Below are 22,345 nucleotides of genomic sequence, written 5' to 3'. Positions count from 1 at the left end.
CCCCCCAACCCATCCCTGAAGCCTGCTGGTCTTGTCCTGGCAGCCACGTCTCACTCACCTTGGATTCGGGCTCCAGCACTGGACCTGGGTCCAAGGCCTGTTGCAGTACTGGCAGTGGCCACTGCTCCCAGTGGAGCTGCCGATACTGTTGATCTGCTGGCCCTCTGAGTGGCTGGCAGCTCTTGGATGTTTTTTAAGTGGACGGGGATCCCAGCGCTGGGCCAATTAATTAGAATTGCTCCGGATGGGCTCCAGCTGGCAATGGAGGGATTCCTCTTGCCTTTTTGACCCAATGCCAGGAACCCCACCGTGGGCACAAAATTAGGCCAGAATGTGCCTGTTGGCTAAAATCCAGGCCAATGGCATTCTTGCTAAGTGCACTGCTGATTCATTTAACATATAAATTGGACTTCCAATAGAGAAACTATGCGATAACATTTGACATTAGTGCTATAGCAGTCTGCACTGGGCCACATTGAAAAACCTGTTGTCATCTTAGAATTTATGTATCTCTGACATCATTACATTTCAATCAAGTCATCTTTTCTTCATATTGCTTGCATTTCTTAATTCTTGGATTGATTTGTTTCCGCTGTTATAATGCTGTTATAACACATTGATTTATATGCTGCAATAAGCAGCAGAGAAAGGCATATGTAGTAGACTCAAATTTTGACTAATACTGCTCCTCAATCATGCCTGTACATGATTATTCTCTGTATAGAGATTATGAATGAATTACACCAGCATGACAAAATAAATTTCAGTAAAAAGCAAATGCCTCAATTACACTCTAACAAGAAAAGTGTTGATTTTCAACATCTATACTGCTGTTTGGTTGACTTTGGTGCATTTACATCTCTGCGAAGATTATTAAAAACTGAAATGTGTGAAGCTACAAATGACTTACAAACATCGCAGTCTGCAGATGAGGAACAGCAATTCCCTATTTTGACTCTTCAGACTGTTGTTTTGAGTTATGACAAATCACTTAGGACTGGAATACTTTCTAGGAGTTATTAAATAATAAAAACAGTTTTAAAAAATAACATTAGTGTAGAGTGGCTTCCTTACAGGTGTGGCCAAGAGATGTAGAGGAAACCCTTTTTTGAATTATTCATGAGGTGCACCTACAACAACTAGATCAGCTGTTATTTAAACAAATGTATATTGGACTGAAAATCAGAATATTTACCTCAATAGAAAGTACAATGTATAATTCATGATAATTGGCATCTAGAAGCATCCTAGCTGCACAATGATTTGGTGCACCGTCATGTTTAGGTTGTATTAATCTTCTGGAGTTTTGTTTGGTTATATTCAAGGGACGATGACATATTTCACAAAAGTTTTGCCTTCTTAGAAGTTTCAATTGTTAGTTGTTTGTCTCCCTTAGGAGTTGATAACCAAATGGGTTGGTTACAGTCTACAATAATTCAACATTTTACGTGATCTGTGAGTGGATTTAATTGGCCGCCTGCCCTTTTCCATTCCATACTTAAATAATGCCACTTGATGCATCCGCCTGTAGTATTCAAGTTTAGTAACAACTTGCATTTATATATTGCCTTTAATGTAGTAAAATGTCCCAAGGCGTTTCACAGGAAAGTTATTAAACAAAATTTGATACTGTGCCACATTAGGCAATCAAAAGCTTGGTCATAGAGGTAAATTTTAAGGAATGTGTTAAAGGAAGAGAGATTTAGGGAGCAAATTTCAAAGCTTAGGACCTAAACAACTGAAGGCACAGCCACCAATGATAGGGTGAAGGAAATCAGGGATTTACAAGAGCCCAGAATTGGAGGAGTGCAGAGATCTCAGTGGGCTCTAGGGCTAGAGGGGAGGGGTTATAGAGATAGGGAGGGGTGAGGTGGTGGAGGGATTTGCACAGAAGGATGAGAATTTTAAAATCAAGGCATCATTAGACTGGGAGTCAATGTAGGTCAGCAAGCACTACTTCATGAGATTTAGCTTCTTTTTACATTGAGTTTCCAATCAAACTAGGAAGGACCAATTGATTTATATTGCTCATGCATCTTTCCACATGTAGATCAGTGGGACCTGGCAGTAGGTTGCTGCTGATCCTGCTAGCTAGTGGATGTTGGTGTTATCATAGTCCCTGGTGTGCAAGCCCTAATTTGTATAGAAGAGGAATATGAGAAGAGTTTGTGGAGCTATTTTTATGGCTATATTCCCCTTCAATGGCATGCAAAGGTTAAGGGAGCTGAAAGAAAACTTTCTTGTGTTTTATGGCGAGTAAAGGAGTAATTGTGTTTAACCAGCAAAACTGGGCTAAGAGAACTTTTATAAAGCTGCCTACTTTAAATTTGAATGGTTTAACCACAATTTAGAGGAGATGCAGTTGATTATTGGAATCAGGGATAGGCACCAACATGTTGCACCATGAAAATTTGATAAAATTCATGACTCAGCCACGGACATAGGAACATAGGAGCAGGAGTGGGCCATTCAGCCTTTCAAGCCTGCTTCGCCATTCTAGATCATGGCTGATCGTCTACCTCAACGCCATATTCCCGCACTATCCCCATATCATTTGATGTCATTAGCAACGAGAAATCAATCGATCTCTGTATTGAACTTACTCAGTAATTGAGCTTCCACCACCCTCTGGGGCAGAGAATTCCAAAGATTCACCACCCTCTGAGTGAAAAAGTTCCTCCACATCTCAGTCCTAAATGGCTTCCCTTTATTCTGAGATTGTATCTCCCGGTTCTACATCCCACAGCCAGGGGAAACATCCTTTCTGCATCTACCCTGTCTATCCCTTTAAGAATTTTGTAAGTTTCTATGAGATTGCCTCTCATTCTTCAAAACTCCAGAGAATACAGGCCCAGTCTCCTCAATCTCCCTCATAGGACAATCCCATCATCCCAGGGATCAGTCTGGTGAACCTCAGCTGCACTCCCTCTATGGCAAGTATATCCTTCCTCAGGCAAGAGGACCAGAACTGCATACAATATTCCAGGTGCGGCCTCACCAATGCTCCACACAAGTGAAGCAAGACTTCTTTGCTCCTGTACTCAAATCTTCCTGCGATAAAGGCTAACATACCATTTACCTTCCTAATTGCTTGCTGTACCTGCATGCTAGCTTTCAGTGACTAATGAACAAGGACATCTAGGTCCCTTTGGACATCACCACTGTCCAATCTCTCACCATTTACGAAATGCACATCTGTTCCTCCTACTAAAGTGGATAACCTCACACTTATCCACATTATATTGCATCTGCCATGTTCTTGCCCATTCACTCAGCCTGTCCAAATCCCTTGAAGCCTCTTTGCATCCTCCTCACAACTCACATTCCCACCAAGTTTTGTGTCATCCGCAAACTTGGAAATATTACAATCCAAATCATTGATATCAGTGAACAGCTGGGTCCCAAGCACTGATCCTTGCGGTTCCCCACTGGTGGCAGCCTGCCAACCTGAGAATGACCCATTTATTCCTACTCTCCATTTTCTGTCTATTACCCAATCCATGCTACTATATTACCCATGTGCTTTAATTTTGCTTTGTACCCTCCTAAGTGGGACTTTATCAAAAGCCTTCTGAAAGTCCAAATACACCACATCCACTAGTTTCCCCTTATCCATTCTGCTAGTAACATCCTCAAAAAAATTCTAGATTTCCCCTTCATAAAACCATGATTTTGCCCAATCAGCCCATTGTTTTCCAAGTGTCCAGTAATCGCATCGTTTATAATAGATTCTAGTATTTTCCCTACTACCGATGTCAGGCTAACAGGTCTGTAGTTCCCCATTTTCTCTCTCCCTCCTTTCTTAAACAGTGGGGTTACATTTGCAACCTTCCATTCTGCAGGCACCATTGCAGAATTTATAGAATTTTGAAAGATGATCACCAATACATCCACTATCTTTGTAGCCATCTCTTTCAACACTCTACGATGGAAGATCATCGGGTCCCGGGGATTTGTCAACTTTCAGTCCCGATAATTTCTCCAATACTACTTTTTCACTAATCCTAATTTATTTCAGTTCCTCATTCTCACTAGACCCTTGAATCTCAATTATTTCAGGGAGACTTCTTGTATCTTCCTCCATGAAGACAGACGCAAAGTAATTATTTAGCTTCTCTGCCATTTCTCTATTTCCCATTATAAATTCTCCTGTCTCTGCCTGTAATGGACCCACATATGTCTTTGCTAATTTTTTCCTTTTTACATACCTAGAGAAGCTTTTACAATCTGTATTTATATTGCTTGCTAGTTGACATTCATATTCTATTCTCTCTTTCTTTATCAGTTCCTCTCTCTTTCTTTATCAGTTCCTTGGTCCTCCTTTGCTGGATTCTAAAATTCTCTGGCTTATGATAATTTTTGGCCACTTCATAAGCTTCCCCCTTTGATCTAATACTATCTTTAACTTCCTATCTTAGCCACAGCTGACTTGCTTTCCCTATTGGGTTCTTTTGCCTTAAAGGAATGTTGTTGTTGCCACCATTGTTCCAAAGGACCATTGGCATCTCTTCCATTTGTGAGAGACAGTTGGTGATGCATAGCTTGAGGGTCGCTGCTCCACAAACATGGGGTAAGGCAAGGAGGCAGGCCTCCATGAACTACCACAGCCAGTATGGGGATTGAACTCACGCTGTTGGTGTCTTTTTGCATCACTCACTAGCCTTCGAAGCTAACTGACCCCCCTTAAAGGATTTCTTTCAAACTCAGTGCGCGCTGATTCCAAGGAGCTCCCAATGTGTGCTTCTCCAACTCCCAGGTAAGTGTGGGCCTCAAGCCTTGGTCCCAGTTTATAGTCTCCCGCTCCGGGCTGTTTCCTTGCAGGTCCGATGCCTCTCCGACTCCCAGGTAAGTGTAAGCCTCATGCCTTGGCTCTGATTTATAGTATCACACTCCAGGCTGTTGCCTCACAGGTCTGATGCCTGTCCAGCTCCCAGGTAAGTAGGCCTCAAGCCTCGGCTCTGATTATATCCTTCCAGTCTGTCTTGGACTCCGAAATATTCATGCTGTAAATGCAGCCACAAACCTCTGCCCACTACGAACACAGCCACCCCGCTTTCAAAAAGAAAAATTAAAAGCAGATATTTAATCATTTTGTTGATTTTGCACAGCCCCTGTTTTATTCATTTATTTTGGAGCACGAGGACTAGAAACTGTAGGGATATGCATGCATATTGGCCCTGACACTGGTAGGCTCAAGCCTGAATGCTAGGCACCAGCAAAAGACACAGCTATGAAATAATGTGCTCTCACCTATAACACGGTCTCGAGATATGGATTGCGTTATAGCGGGGTCCCAATGTATCATTTTACCTGAAGGTACTGATTTTCTTCGTTAACTGAGAGTGGTTGGAAAATCTAGTCCAATGGTTGGCAGAAATGTCAATTCTTGTGTATCCGTTGATGAGTCCGAAGATAATCTGTTTCATAAAATACAATTTATTTGCATAGTAATATACTGTCCTGCAATTTTGAGCAATTAGGAACATAGAAACAGGAGTAGGCCATTCAGCCCATCGAACCTGCTATGCCATTCAATAAGATCATGGCTGATCATCCACTTCAATGCCTTTTCCTACACTATCCCCATATCCCTTTATGTCATTGGTATTTAGAAATATGTCATTCTCTGCTTTAAACATACTCTATGACTGAGCTTCCACAGCCCTCTGGAGTAGAGAATTCCAAAGCTTCATACCCTCTGAGTAAAGAAATTTCTCCTCATCTCGGTTCTAAGTGGCTTCCCCCTTATTTTAAAATTGTGTCCCCTGGTTCTAGACTCCCCAACCAGGGGGAACATCTTAAATGCAACTACCCTGTATCCCTGTTATCCTGTCTATCCCTTTAAATATTTTGTACGTTTCAATGAGATCACCACTCATTCTTTAAAACTCTAAAGAATACAGGCCCAATTTCCTCAATCTCTCTTCATAAGACAGTTCCGCCATCCTGGGAAAAAGTCTGATGAACCTTCATTGCACTCCCTCTATGGCAATAATATCCTTCCTAAGGTAAAGGTACTTTACTCCAGGTGTGGTCTAACCAAGGTTCTATACAATTGAAGCAAGACTTCACTACTCCTGTACTCAAATCCTGTTGCGATAAAGGCTAACATAACATTGAAAGTTAGTTGCAGATTTTGTACTCTGCCTATTCAGGAATTAAATCCTTCCCTTCTGCTGCCAATCCAAGAGATACTTAATAGCGTTGTACATTAAAGCTTTTGAAGAAAATGTAATAAAACTGATACAGCCAGGATTTTTAAAAAAGTGTATTTCTTTTTGTTATTTGTCTTATATTGCATATTTTCAGGATTATAATAAAGTTCCAGAATCCAATTGAGTGAAGTCATTACAGCTTTATAATAAACAGGCAAATAATTAATTAAAAGTCATCTTACTGAGATTTGAATTCATGTCTTTAATGAAGCTTCAACTGACACTAGGCAAAATGAACAATTTTCTACACCAGATTTTATGGTAATAATTTTAAATAGAATAAGAAAAAAATTCTTCCATCTACATACTCCTTTTCACAATCTCAAGATGTGCTAAAGTGCTTTACAGCCAACAAAGTACTTTTGAAATATAGTCACTTGTAATGTAGGAAACACAGCAGCCAATTTGTACACAGCAAGATCCCACAAAGACAATGATGATAATGATTAGATAATCTGTTTTAGTGCTATTGGTTGAGCAATAAACATTGACCAGGACACCTGTTGTTATTCCAATAGGGGTTGTTTACATCCACTTGAGAGAACAGATGGAGCCTTGGTTTATCATCTCATCTGAAAGATCATAAGATCTTTTGTAGGTTTCAATGAGATCACCACTCATTCTTTGAAACTCTAAATAATACAGGCTCAGTTTCCCCAATCTCTCTTCATAGGTGGAGCAGGCTCAAGGGCCTACTCTTGTTCCTAATTTGTATGTTCGTATGTGAAGACAGCACCTCTGATGGTGCAGCACTCCCTCAATACTGCACTGGAGTGTCAACCTAGATTTTGTGCTCAAATCTCTGCAGTGTGGCTTCAACCCACAGCCTTCTGATTCAGAAGTGAATGTGCTACCACTGGCACAATAGTAAGATTGTTTGTTGCAAAACTAACATAATGAGTAATTATCAGGATAACAGAAAGCCATTTCAAGTTGTTTGAAATTTGTCACGGCCCAGCTAGGGACGAATTCTGACAATATTGTGCTACAATGTTCTAACATTCTTTGCTTTTTGTAGACTGGTTTTACCACATTCCTCAGAAACCAAAAACAGAAAAGAGTCAAGTACAGCTTCCACCAACTTCCCAGATCCCAGGCTTGAGTAAGCTTGCAGAGCCTCATAAGGAGATCACCTTTGACAGCCGTAGATTATGGATTAGGGACACAGACTCAGACTATGTAAAATTAGCCAAACAAGGAGGCAGGGCAGGTAAGCGGACAAGTATTTTACCTGATGCTTGATTTGAGTAATTGTTTACCCCACACATAAGATCACTTCAGACAAGAATTGTACAACATTTTCTTTTGATGACACCGAAATTGGAACTTTATGATGACTCCTAGATTCCCGCCACAGAATTTGGTGAACAGCTTTTGGACGTCTTTTAAGTATGTGAATAATGGATAAATGAAAAGTTAAGTTGACCTTGTGAGACAAAGATCTTAACAATAATCAAATTTAGTGGTTTCTAAATCTAGGAACAACTGTATTCACCAATTAGTAGAAAGTAGACAGACAAAGAACTATTGAAGTTTAAACATACAACTTGGGAAATTAATTTGATGAATAGGTTCCCTTTTGTAATGTGCAAATGATATCTTTAATTTGAAGTTTAGTACAGTAGATTTCTGGATGTCAAAGAAACAGGACCTAATTCTAATGAGTTTAATTGCATGACAGCTTCATGGTTTACATCAATAAATTGTATACATAATTTATGTGAAATTCGATTAATTGATGATTTTAAGAGGCAGTTTCTCTCAACTGTTCAGTTTTGCTCATCTAAGCAGTAGTCTGATCTGAGAAGTCTCAGTGGCAGGACAGGACAACCTGAATTGCCTGCTAATATTTTCATCCTCATGTGCAGCATAAGTTAGTCTATTTTGACCAGACAACACCAGCCAGTGAATACTCGCAAAAATACAAAGACAGACCTAAAGTCTAAATTATAAAGAAACAGTGGAGATTTGACATCATTACAGATAGGACACAGGAGTGTCTGTAATGACTCAGTATTTAGCAGGGAGAAAGAAATAACAGTGCCAAACCACCAATGCAGGAGTGTGATACAACCGCATGATGGTTTCTCAACCAGCAGGTGGCAGAATTGATCTGCCATCGTTGGACTAATTTTTCATTCCTGCAAAGAATATAAAAGAGCACTGACATGAAATACAGAGGTTTGAGGCATTATACATTACTTTTCTATCCCTTAAACAGTAATTACCCAAAAAGCAAAGGGTGGGGGAGGGGTCATATTTAAACTCCAAAATAGTCTTAGTGACATTGGCGTATGTTCCTAATTTCTGTGCCAAAGATAGTGCTATAGTTCCTTCAGTCAGTGAAGTTGCAGATGGGAATGGAAAATATGGCAAAGCAGTCCTTTCAATCTGCTGCAGATTATCTGTTTATTGAATTGAAGAAATTCAATTCCCAAGTTTGGCATCTGGATGATTTAAAAAAATGTTAGGGTAGATTTTCCAAGTCCTTGCTCTGGCCAAGGTATCTATCCCACTGTAAATGCCGTTTGTAAATGATTTTCTGCACTCATGGTGGACTGAGTGCCTCACTGTGGGAGACGACGCAGAAAATCAACCCTTTTATGTCTGTGATGTTTATAAGGCTCTATTATAATTCCAGATCTGTGGTTGGGAGAGAAGTGTTTAAATTTGGCTGCACTTTAGGACTAATGAAGCTGTAAAATGAAGCTGGAAAAAATAATATTAATGGAAATTATGTAGATTGATAGGCAGCAAATAAGAATCTTTGATTCTTCAGTACAAGAATATCTGTTTTAACCCTTTAAGTATTTGAGTATAATTTCTGAATGAAAATCTCTCTCTCTCTCACGCATACACAAAAGTACAAATACAGTGAGATGCCATTTATCTGAAAGTTTCAGAAGCACACCCAATCAGATAAATGAGCCTTTTAGATAAGCGATCTTTATTAAATCTAGTGTAATACTGTATTAAGTGATATTAACTCAGCATAGAACCTGATATCCAGTATCATGAAGCCATTATACATTACGGGATGCTGGGAGATTCAATCATTTTACAAATCAGTCAGTTCAGATGATAGTGTTTTGCTAAATGGCTTTCCACTATATACATGTATATGGAATAACCATTGAACTGGAACAAATTGCAGTATTACAATTCTGTAACAAAATTAGGGGTTCTGATGAAATGAAGGAAGAGAAAATACGGAACAAGTAAAAGTCTTTCAGCCCATTGTTTGTGTTCAGCTGGGTGTCTGAAATTCATGGAAACGCAACAGTCTCTAAATCCAGCGACTGAGAGTCCGCACTCAGACGAGGCAGTGAAAGTCCTGGTGGAGGACGTCCAGAGGCGGATGGGTGTCCCGTACCTGCAGGGGGCAAGGAATCTACCTGACCCTCCTGTCCCTCTCTCCTGCAACAGCTAGCGCTGTTCTTCCTGGTCTAATATGCTCCCCCACTCCACCTGCAGACCAAGGGATACCCTAGCAAGATGCCTGTGACCAAGCACTTTCATTCTACTTATGATTCCAAAAAGGTGTCCAATTAGGTAGAGTAGCACAACACTTACTCGTTTTAGGTGAAGTCTTCAGAAAATTTCAGCAGTAAATGTTGATAGAGTGTTGGTAAAGCTTTGACGAAGTGTCCCAGAAAGTCTCCCAATGTGTTTCAAAAGTCCTATTGATACCTCCAGCAGCAGGTGAATAGTAAAAGGTGATAAAGCTTTACACACATACAAATTAGGAGCAGGCCACTCGGCCCCTTGAGCCTGCTCTGCCATTCAATAAGATCATGGTTGATCTGATTGTACCTCGAATCCATATTTCCGCCTACCCCCGATAACCTTTCATCGCCTTGCATATCAAGAATCTATCTACCTCTGCCTTAAAAATATTTAAAGACTCTGATTCCACTGCCTTTTGAGGAAGAGAGTTCCAAAGACTCACGACCTTCTGAGAGAAAAAATTTCTCCTCATCTCTGTCTTAAATGAGCAACACCTTATTTTTAAGCAGTGGCCCCTAGTTCTAGATCCTCCCACAAGAGGAAACATCCTTTACACATCCACCCTGTCAAGACCCCTCAGGATCTTATATGTTTCAATCAAGTCGCCTCTTACTCTTCTAAACTCCAGTGGACACAAACCTAGCCTGTCCAACCTTTCCTCATAAGACAACCTGTCCATTTCAGGTATTAGTCTAGTAAATCTTCTCTGAACTACTCCCAAGCATTTACATCCTTCCTTAAATAAGAAGACTAATACTGTACACAGTACTCCAAATGTGGTCTTGACCACATGACCCTGTATAACCCTATATAATGACCCTGTATAACTGAAGCATAACCTCCCTACTTTTGAATTCAATTCCCCTTGCAATAAACAATAACATTCTATTAGCTTTCCTAATTACTTGCTGAACCTTCATACTAACCTTTTGTGATTCATGCTCCAGGACACCCAGATCCCTCTGCATCTCAGAGCTCTGCAATCTCTCACCATTTAGATAATATGCTTCTTTTTTATTCTTCCTGGCAAAATGGACAATTTCACATTTTCTCACATTCTACTCCATTTGGCAGATCTTTGCCCACTCACTTAACCTATCTATATCACTTTGTAGCCTCTTTATGTCCTCTTCACAACTTACTTTCCTACCGATCTTTGTGTCATCAGCAAATTTAGCAACCATACCTTCGGTCCCTTCATCCAAGTCATTTATATAAATTGTAAAAAGTTGAGGCCCCAGCACCGATCCCTGTGACACATCATTCGTTACATCTTGCCAACCAGAAAATGACCCATTTATGCCTACTCTCTGTTTCCTGTTAGCTAACCAATCTTCTATCCATGTCAATATGTTGCCCCCATACCATGAGTTTTATTTTCTGCGATAACCGTTGATGTGGCACGTTATCAAATGCCTTCTGGAAATCTAAGTACAGTACATCCACTGGTTCCCCTTTATCCACAGCACATATTACTTCTTCAAAGAACTCCAATAAATTGGTTAGACATGATTTCCTTTTCACAAAACCATGTTGACCCTGCCTGATTACCTTGAATTTTTCTAAGTGGGCTGCTATAACATCTTTAATAATAACTTCTAACATTTTCCTTAAGACAGATGTTAAGCTAACTGGTCTGTAGTTTCCTGCTTTTTGTCTCCTTTCCTTTTTGAATACAGGAGTTACATTGCCTATTTTCCAATTTAATGGAACCTTCCCTGAATCCAGGGAATTTTGGAAGATTAAAACCAATGCATCAACTATCTCACTAGCTAGCCACTTCTTTTAGGATCCTAAGATGAAGTCCATCAGGACCTGGAGACTTGTCAGCTCTCACTTTGCTCAGTCCTACTTCACTGGCGTTTGTAATTTTCTGAGTTCCTCCCTCCCTTCCATTTCCTGATTTACAGCTATTTCTGGGATGTTACTTGCATCCTCTGTAGTGAAGATTGATGCAAAATATCTGTTCAATTCATCTGCCATCTCCTTATTTTCCCTTATTAATTCCCCAGACTCACAGGACCAACACTCACCTTATTAACTCTTTTCTTTTTAAAATATCTAAAGAAACTCTTACTATCTGCTTTTATATTTCTAGCTAGCTTTCTCTCATACTCTAATTTTTCCCTCCTTATCAATCCTTTCATTATTCTTTGCTGTTTTATATATTCTGTCCAATCTTCTGACCTGCCACCTGATTTGTGCAATTGTATGCTTTTTCTTTAAGTGTAATACTCTCTTTAACTTTTTTAGTTAACCACAGATAGTGGGTCCCTCCCCCCATTGTAATTTTTCTTTCTCATTGGAATGTATCTATTCTGTGTATTCTAAAATATCCCCTTAAATGTATGCCACTGCATCTCTATTGACCTATTCCTTAACCCAATTTGCCGGTTCATGCCCTCATAATTGTCCTTATAGTTTAAAATACTATTCTTGGACACATTCTTCTCTCCCTCAAACTGAATGCAAAATGCAATCACATTATGATCGCTGCCACCTAGGGCGCCTTCACTATGAGGTCATCAAATTAATCCTATCTCGTTGCCCAATACCAGTCTGCTATAGCCTGCTCTCTGGTTGGCTCCAGAATGTGCTGTTCTAAGAAGCTATCCCGAAAATATTCTATGAACTCCTCATCCAGGCTACCTTTGTCATCTGATTTTTCCAGTCTATTTGTAGATTAAAACCCCCCATGATTATCGCTGTATCTTTCTGACTAGCTCCCATTATTTCTTCCTTTATATTCTGTCCTACCATGTGGTTACTCTTAGGGGGTTTGTACACCACTCCCACGAGTGACTTCTTGCCCTTATCATTTCTCATCTCTACCCAAGCTGCTTCTGCATCCTAAGTAGTGCTCATTTAAGTAGTGTTCGAAATCCTCTGCAATGAATTATTTACTCCCGATCAGCTGGTTGTTAAGGCCAAGCGTTATCCACCAAAATGCTATATAGCTTCTTAATGAGTGCTAGCAGGCAATTTCAGTGGAAATCAGACCCTTAATGTCTATCTGGAAGGCTGTTGCTAGTGCAAGCTTCAACTCCTTTACCAAGTTGGCGTTCTACACTAAACAAGGGCTAAACTGGCATTTCACTTAAGACTCCATCATGGAGGTTCTTTGGTGCCTAATGTATCCAGAAAAAATTACCCCCACTGTGTTCCCAATATGGAGTGCACACACTCTCCCTATCGGAATACATCCCACTTGCCTAAGCCCAGAGAACTTACGCAAGCATTAACAGAGCCTAGGCTTGGGGTCCATCAAGTGAATGTGGGGACACTACTGGAGTTTAACCTCTTGAAACTTAGCAGCTTTCAGAATTGCTACCTGCTGCCTTTTCCAGTTAGGACGCCCTTATCTACTGGGGCTTTGCCTTTCAGGGTTTCCTTGAGCCGCATAGGTAGAATCTCGACTCTGCAGTGGCAGGTCTGCCTCTTCAGGTTCTGTTGTTGGGTCACACTAGATGGTCATATATTAATAGTGCCTTTGTACTTCAGACATGCATGGTTCAAGTATGAGATAACTAAGTCTGACACAGAGGTCTGACTTGATTCCAAGCTTCTATTGTCAGGTTTGTCATCTTGAAACCACTAACCTTATCTTCCCTCAAAGAGCATAATCATTTCCCTGAGATGGTGGAGCTGGGCCTACACCTGTAGTGGGCTTAAGCCTATTGCAAGAAAGAAGAAAATAAATCCTTGCATTTATATAGTGCCTTTCATGACCTCAGGACATCTCAAAGTTCTTTACAGCCAATGAAGTACTTTCTTTTAGGTGTAGTTACTGTTGTAATGGAGGCAATCATGCTAATGAGGTAGGAGGAAAAGTTCTTGGCCTTCTGCCTCATACATCTGAAGGAACTGTCACTGGGAGCCCCAGTGGGGTGTGGCAGCAAGCCAAAGACCGGCAAATTAGGATAACTTAATTTTCATATCCCTCTGGATGTTTTGTCGTAGTCAGGGCCTTTGATCATTGTTAGCTCTAATAGGAGTCAGAAGGCCTTGATCTTGGAAACCTGATTATGTAAATACCACCTCATAGGCTTCCAGGTGCACTCAATTACCAGCCTCTTTTGCTGGCGCTTGATCCTGGCAAGGGGCAGGCAAGCACCAGATGTGCACCCATGCCATATTTATGGCCTGTGTTACAACCAAGGTGGGACTATGTTGTACTGTTAATTCAGTCCCCCTACTCCACAGGTCACAGCATATTAGTAAAGTTTCCCACTTACTGGAAAAATAGCCAAATTAATCACTTTATTTATTCCCAGAATAAAGCACGCCAAACCAGGTTTCTTTAAACAGCAACAAAATTAACTATTTATTAATAAACCAAGTTTTAAATGATAATGAGATGAATCTATTTGTATGAAAAGACTTTATAACTCCTTAATCTTCCAAACCCTCATGCACACACATACATTCAATTACCAACAGTTAACTGGGGAAAACAGAAATATTGACTTGACGACAGTTTTTTAGGAATAATAAAATAATTCGGTTGTAATTTCGGGTAATATTTTTCTGGATCAGTGAGGTGTCCCAGAGTTGAATAGTCAGATGCCACTCGATGTCTCTCCAGGTGAAATTAATGAACAGACTATGGTGGGTAGGTGTTCAAGGTAGTTTGCCTGCAGAAGGCATCACACAGATCTTTCAGCAACAGGTTGTAGCAACAGGTATATTTAAATTTTCAAGTAGCAGTCTAACAATAGAAACTTTCTTGAGATTTCAGGAACTTCCAAAAATACAAAAGGCCACAGGACTCACTCTTGAGGCAGAAGTTTTCCAGAGAAAGGAGACAATAGGAAATTTTGCTACCTCCAACAATACAGGCTTCCTCTCAGCAAAGGAGTGTTTCTCCACAGAATGTAGCAACTCCTCTTTTTCCTGGGTAATTTTCCCTCTCTTCAAATAGGTCAAAACCTCACCTTAAATGTAGTACTTTTTCCCTTGAAATGCAAAGCTGATTTTCAGAGAGAATAGGGCTTTTTTCTGGTCTGTCATACAGGCCCCCCACCTGCAAAGAATGAGGTACATTAATTTTGCCACAGGACATAAAATTTCAAATTGTTGTTGGGAAGAAGAGAAGGCCTGTTACAGGGGGTTGCCAGGCCTCTGTCTGGAAAGACATTTGTGCATATTAACAGACAGCATTGGAACAAAGGAGCTATCCCCCTGCTCCAACACAATACACAGAACAGACCTGGTCAAACCAGTCAGTCACATGACTATCCTGCTGGCCAACTTGGGGAGTTTTAAATTGTAGAGACAATGTTTGAACTGGAAGAGAAAGCTGTTTGCTCCTGGACTGAAGCAGACCTCCTCTCCTGTCCTGTCTGCTCCCATCTCTTTGTCACGGAACTCCAAAAACCGACTGAAGACACATGAACCCCAAGAAGGAAAAGTCTCCTACAGTTTCTTTCTTCTTTTGGGCCTCCTTATCTCGAGAGACAATGGATACGCGCCTGGAGGTGGTCAGTGGTTTGTGAAGCAGCGCCTGGAGTGGCTATAAAGGCCAATTCTGGAGTGACAGGCTCTTCCACAGGTGCTGCAGAGAAATTTGTTTGTTGGGGCTGTTGCACAGTTGGCTCTCCCCTTGCGCCTCTGTCTTTTTTCCTGCCAACTACTAAGTCTCTTCGACTCGCCACAATTTAGCCCTGTCTTTATGGCTGCCCGCCAGCTCTGGCGAATGCTGGCAACTGACTCCCACGACTTGTGATCAATGTCACACGATTTCATGTCGCGTTTGCAGACGTCTTTATAACGGAGACATGGACGGCCGGTGGGTCTGATACCAGTGGCGAGCTCGCTGTACAATGTGTCTTTGGGGATCCTGCCATCTTCCATGCGGCTCACATGGCCAAGCCATCTCAAGCGCCGCTGACTCAGTAGTGTGTATAAGCTGGGGATGTTGGCCGCTTCAAGGACTTCTGTGTTGGAGATATAGTCCTGCCACCTGATGCCAAGTATTCTCCGAAGGCAGCGAAGATGGAATGAATTGAGACGTCGCTCTTGGCTGGCATACGTTGTCCAGGCCTCGCTGCCGTAGAGCAAGGTACTGAGGACACAGGCCTGATACACTCGGACTTTTGTGTTCCGTGTCAGTGCGCCATTTTCCCACACTCTCTTGGCCAGTCTGAACATAGCAGTGGAAGCCTTACCCATGCGCTTGTTGATTTCTTTGACTTCAAAGCGCCCGCGGGAGATGGCTCGGAGAGCATCTGCAGCGCACTGTCGGCAATGCTGCATGCCTTTATTTAAACCACTGCAAAAAAAAAACCCTTAGCAAATGTAATCACCTCTAAGTCTGCCAAATGATGCTTCACCTCCCGAAGGACGTGGATGAGCTTTCCGGACGTCGATGGTGGGCACTGAGGAAATGGCTTATTACCTGCACCAGATTCCACCCCCCCTCCCCCCCCCTTTACCCCCCTTCCACCCCCCCCCACCCCCGTCCCCTTCCCTGCTCCACCCTCTCAGCTCACCCCCTCACAACCCCGTCCCAGCCCGCCCCCCCCTCGCACCATCTTCACCCCGCACCCCCTTCCCCTGCACCCCCCCCCACCCCCTCCCTCTACCCCTCCCCCTTGCATCCCCTCCTCCCACCGGCACCATCCTACACCTGTGTAGGGGCCCCAACAACCCCACTGCCTTGTGGGCGTCTCGGGAGAGACCAAGGCTAAGGGAGTAAACCCTAACAGAAAATCCGGAGCGGAACCCCGTAGGCGGTCATGTGTCACCTTTGGCATGTTTCCGGCAGTTCCTGCAGCCATACTGGTGCCAAACGTCGTGTGCTGCACTCCTTTGGACCCCACCAGAAAGGCCGAGAGGGGGGTTTTGACGACTGGGCAACTCTCAACCTCCATAAATTTGCCCAGGCATGCTCCTACAGTGAACAAGGTTTAAGAAGAATACTGGTCTCCAACGAGAAGCAAGATCCACTTACAAACAAGGACTCTACAGTGAGCTCGAAGACCCGTAACAAAAACTCATCAGAGATTGCCTCAAACCTTTCCACTTTAATTTGCTTCTGCTCTTTCCTGTCTCTATTTGCATGTGCGTATCGCGTATGCATGCTAGCGTGGGGCGCGGCATGTATCCATTGGCGTTAACTGGATTAGAGTTTTAAGTTTAAGTTTAATAAAATTTCACCTTTCTTCTTTAAACCTAAGAAAGCCTGTTTGTGCTCGTGTCTTTGCCTTATAATTGGAAAGCGGTGATCAACGATTCACCAAGGGGGAGCTAAAACACAGTGTGTAAAAAAATAAAACCCTGTTACAGTAAGACCAGGTGAAGGCTGAAAGGGAACTCTAGACCTCTTTCTGACCTGGTCGTAACAGGTCTATCAGCAAATCACAGCTCCAGCCACTGCTTGCTGTTTTTTTTCCCTCTGCAGAACTGAAACTAAAGTCTTTCCACAGAAGTCTGTCATAAAATCTTCCTGTTGCTTGGATACAAATTGCCTTGCAGCCTTCACTCCAAACACCAAATGTCACCAAAAATCACTGTTCACAGTCTTTTTTTTCAGTCTTAAAGACACAGAGACCTCCTAGCTTTTTAAAAAAAATCAAAACTCTATGGCACCCGGGAAATAAAACTCTATTCCTTGGCTTGGACTGGGATGGAATATTGGATAGCGAAAATAGGAACATCAAGAAGGAAGGAAACATACTCAATTTTCTTTCATTTTAATTTTCTTTTAAATTGATTTTAAAAAATTAGGCATGCTTCTTTACAGCTGTGTGGTCCTGTCCAGCTGATTTTCTTGTAATCAGATATGCCTAGGTGCAGGATCCAGATTTGAGTTTATAGTTTAAAAACATTGAATCTTAAGTAGTATTCTTATCTTTTAATTAATTTTTTGGTCTTTTTGTTATCACAAATAACTAGATTTACTGAGGCATCATTCCCCTCCTCCAAGAAAGTCATCCCCAATTCCGTGCTCACAACCAGAATGGTTCGTGCATGCACCGCCATCTTCCAAGAACAAGGAGTAAGTATACACGTATCTATTTGTACAATCTTTGGTATTGAATTGTGAGCAATGTAGAAGTTCAGCAACATGTTTGGCCTATTTTGGATGGAAAAATGTTAAAGTCTAATGGAAGGATAAATATTGTATGAATATTAACCTCTTTATTTCAGACAGTTGTGTGAAAATGTACAATATAAAACAAATGCACCTTCAGATATCTGGTGGATGCACCTTCAGGTACTGGATGAGTCAATCTAGGCTGTACTTGCACAACTCATTGTGGCATTGGCAATCAGCAACGTTACCTGTCTGCCTTTTTTAGATGGATAATGTTTTGTAACATGGAAGAAGAGAAACTTAAAGAAAGAGAAAACCAATAAGTAAAAAAATGAGGAATGTGAAGGAGCCATAAACAGATAAAAAGGAAAGAATGATATGTTGAAAATGTGAAATTTAAACCAGAAAATGCTGGAAATGTGCAGCAGGTGCATCAGCATTTTAAAGAAAAGGCAACTTAAATATTTTGGTAGGGACCCTTATGTAGGTTTTTCACTCAATGATGCTTGATTAATGGACATAAAGGGCTGGATTTTGTTCCCAGCCCAACGTTGGGTTCCGTGGCGGGGTTGGGAGGGGGGAGTGTGGGCAGAGATTCGGAGCAGCAGCGGCCTCCAAGGAACCCGACACGGAATTGCCCGCCCTGATCTTCCCGGGGTCGGGATAGGCCAACATAGGCCTTCCCGCCAAGAGACCAGCTGAGGCCCTTAAATGGCATATTGATGGCCAATTGAGCCTCTTCCTGCTGCTGCTGAGATCTTACCAGCGGTTGTTGGGAGGGGGACCTCAGCCATGCAGGGAGAATGCTTTGGAAAATGAGGCATCCTCCCTGCGGGTTTGGGGGCGTGGGGTCCCTCCTTTGTGGGCCAATTGTGACCCATGGAGGACCCCTCCCCCCCGGGAACCACTTTACCTCAAGGATCTTCCCTCTCCCTGGACCAAACCCCCACCCCTCCATCCCCCACTCGCCAGGGCCTTCCAGACCGGCCCGGGCAACCCCACCTCACATACCTTGGGTCTGGGGCTCCAATGCTGCGCCTGGGTCCGAGGCCTCTGCAGTACTGGCAGTGGCCACCTCTCCCAGTGGCGCTGCCGATACTGTTGAACTGCCAGCCCTCTGATTGGCCGGCAGCTCTTGGAGGCGGAATCCCGGTTCCTATTAAGTTTCAGGGATGGAGATCCTGTCTGTTTAAACTTTGACCCAAGACAGGAAGATCGCTCCGGGGGTCTGAAAAATTGCTGATATGGGGATTCCCCCTGTCTTTTTTGCCCAGTGCTGGGAGCTTTGACTTTGCCCAAAGTGGGTGTAACTGATTGGAAAAATGTGCCGACATCTACTGCTCAATACTTTCACCCATTTAGTGTCCCACTGAATTTATGGCATTCAATCATCTACCCATCCATATAAAGTCGACATCCAGGCCTATTAGGGTGCACAGTTTCAGAAGCGTGAAGAAAATAATAGCATAAAAGAGTGTGAAATTTCCAGGACCAGATGGTTTCCATCCCAAGACGAAGTAAGTCAGAATATTGCAGATGCCCTAACTATAATCTTTCAAAGTTTTCTGGATTCAGGAACCTTCCCTTTAGATTGGAAAATTGCACTTATCACCCTGCTATTTAAGGAAAGTGTGAGAAATAGAAACCAGGGAATTATAGACCTGTTAGCCTAACATCTATTGACTGGAAATTATTAGAATCTATAATTAAGGATACAGTGACTGAACACTTTGAAAATTTCAGCTGATCAGAGAGAGCCAGCATGGTTTTGTAAATGGTCAGCAATGCTTGATGGACGCGGTTGAATATTTTGAAAAGGCAACTAAAGTAGTGGACAGGAGAAGGTCTGTGGATCTTATTTATATGGATTTCATGAAGATATTCAATGAAGGCCCTCATAAGAAGCTGTTAGCTAAAGCTGAAGCTCATGGAATAGAGGGCAAATTATTGATGTGGTTAGGAAATTGGCTGAGTGGCAGAAGACAGAGTAAAGATAATGGGCAGGTACTCTAATTGGCACGATGTGATGAGTAGTGTCCCACAGGGATGTGTATTGGGGTCTCAAAGCCACATATCCATGTTGTTGATGACATGAAGATAAGCAGTGTAGATGAAAGCATAAAATTACAGAGATATTGATAGATTAAGCGAATGGGCAAAAGTGTGGTAAATGTATTTCTATGTAGGCACATGGGCAAAGTCATCCACTTTGGATTTGAAAAAGTGTAGATCAGGAGTATCTTGTAAATGGTGAAAAGCTAGAAACAGTGGCATTCCAGAGAGTCTTAGAGGTCCATATACAAAGATCATTAAAAAGTTATGGACAGGTGCAGCTAATGGAATACTGGCCTTTATATCTAGAGGTCTAGAATACAAGGGGTAGAAGATATACTAAAGCGATACAAAGCCCTAGTTAGACCACATCTGGATTATTGTATTCAGTTCTGGGCACCACACCTTGGAACACTATATTGGCCTTGGAGGGAGTGCAGCTTAAATGTAACAGATATCTGGATTCTAAGGTTTAAGTTATGAGGAAGGATTACACAAACTAGGGTTATACTTCCTGAAATTTAGATGATTAACAGGTGATTTGATTGAAGTCTTTAAGAGAGTAAGGGAACTGCTAGGGTATATAGAGAGAAATTGTTTCTACTAGTTAGGGAGTCTAGGACTAGAGAACATATCCTAAAAAAAGAGCTAGACCTTTCAGGAATGAAGGTAGCAAATACTTTACACAGTAGGGCAGTATTTAATGGAAAAGACGTGGGTCTTGCCTGCCAGCTGAAGAGCTGGTAAGAACCCCAGGTTGCCTCTTTTCAGGAAGGCCCGCCGCATTATGTGCCAATCAGGCACTTAATTGGACAGCAGCGAGCCTCTTCCAGGATTAAAGATCCCAGAGACGGAAGTCCTGCCCACTGAGAGATACCGGCCAATCAGAGACTGGCAGCTATTTTACTAAGCAGCACCACTGGGGAAGCAGTGGCTGCTACCGGTAATGCACCCACCCGAGGCTGAGGATCGACAGTGGACCCAGGCCACAAGTGAGTGATGGCGGGAGGGGTTTTGTGGAGTGGGGGTCAAGGGGGAGGGGTGTGTAGGGGGGCCGGCAGCAAGGGCTCTCAGCGGCCCTCCTACTTCCCAGTGCTGGATCCCTCGATCAGGCACTGAGTGCCTGTGAATGAGGGATCCATCCCTGGGAGCCTTCTTCTTAGGCAGTCCCTCAGGAACGAGGATGACTTTCTTCCACTCCATGGCTGTGGGTCGTTAGGTGACTGAATAGTCCAATTCTGGATCCGCTCACTCTGCCACAAGTGTGGCAGGTGGTGTTTGAAAAGGTGTCCTTGATCAGCGCCACTCCATTCTTTGCTCTCAGTGGGATAGGTCCTTGGGTACTTGTGCCGTAGATGGTCTTGACTGCGCTGAAGAATCCACGCATGTCGTGGTTGTCAGCGAGTTGCTGTACTTCCTGCGCTCTTTCAGCTCACCAGCTGTTCTTTAGGTCATGGGTTTTTTGCTGAACCTCGGCCTTCAATTCTCTGTAAACCTGCTTTTTTTCCCTTGAATTTTGCTGATGCTTCCAGTTCAGGAACACCTTGCGCATGCAATTTAGTAGCTCCTGGATCTCCTGGTTGTTCTCATCAAACCGGTCTTATGGGGGCTTTGAGGGAAGACCAGACATTGTGGGCATTCTGTGGTTCCTGCTCGTTGAGCATCACCAAGTTGCTTGTAAGACGCTGCCTGAGTAGGTCTTTCTTCGCAGAGTCCTTGATACCATTGACACTGATATTCCTGCGGCAGTGCTTCTGCTGCCGCTACCTTTTTTGAACTTGGTTTATGGAGATAGTAGTTCAGATTAGGCGATGGTTGGTCCAGCAGTCATCGACTCCTATCATGGCACGGGTGATGCAAACATCCTTGTAGTCCTTCGCTCGGACGATGATCTAGTCAAGCAAATGATAATGCCTGGAGCGAGGGTGTTGCCATAAGGTCTTGTATTTGTCTCTCTGACGAAATAGGGTGTTCGTTATGATCGGTCCATTTTCAAGGCATTTCGTCAGAAGAAGGACTCCGTTGGTGTTAGCCCTTCCAGCACCTTCCTTGCCAATCACACCTTTCCAAAGGTTTGTGTCCCTCCCAACTCTGGCATTGAAGTGTCCGAGGAGAATCAGCTTGTCTTCCTTGGGAACATGGGACAGCAAGCGATCAAGGCTGGAGTAAAATTCCTCTTTGGCCTCATCTGTTGCTTCTGGGGTTCAGGCGTAAGCGCTGACGACTGAGGCGTGCTGTTTCTGTGTTAGGGTCATCCGGAGGGATCATTTAATCCACAAGGGGATTCGCTGAGATGGTTGGCTAGTTCATTTTTAATGCGAAGTCAACCCCATGGAGTTGGCGCTCTTCTTCTAGTTTACCTTTCCAGGAGAAGGTGTATCCACCACCTTGTTCCTTGACCTGAGCTTCTCCTGCCCCCCGTGTGTCACTCAGGGCAGTGATATCAATGTTGTAGTGGTGGAGTTCTCGGGATATGATGGTGGTGCGAGGTTCAGGTCTGTCGCTACTGGGTTGTCCATAAGAGTCCTGATAT

The 22,345-nt window shown here is 42.7% G+C and overlaps 1 protein-coding gene across 2 annotated transcripts in view; it reads left to right on the top strand.

Moving 5' to 3' along the window:
• Positions 1-22,345, top strand: part of LOC137379383 (uncharacterized protein C7orf57-like) — a 124,597-nt gene that overhangs the window by 25,660 nt on the left and 76,592 nt on the right. For both annotated transcript variants that reach the window (XM_068050127.1, XM_068050117.1), the window contains exons 3-4: positions 7,234-7,425; positions 17,619-17,721. In XM_068050127.1, coding sequence (XP_067906228.1) covers positions 7,234-7,425; positions 17,619-17,721 — 295 coding nt within the window. The remainder of the gene's footprint in view (positions 1-7,233; positions 7,426-17,618; positions 17,722-22,345) is intronic.

The sequence above is a fragment of the Heterodontus francisci genome, chromosome 2 (genome assembly GCF_036365525.1).
Source record: "Heterodontus francisci isolate sHetFra1 chromosome 2, sHetFra1.hap1, whole genome shotgun sequence".
Lineage (NCBI taxonomy): Eukaryota > Metazoa > Chordata > Chondrichthyes > Heterodontiformes > Heterodontidae > Heterodontus > Heterodontus francisci.
Note: the sequence above shows the minus strand (reverse complement) of the source record. Positions and strands in the feature narration are given on the sequence as shown.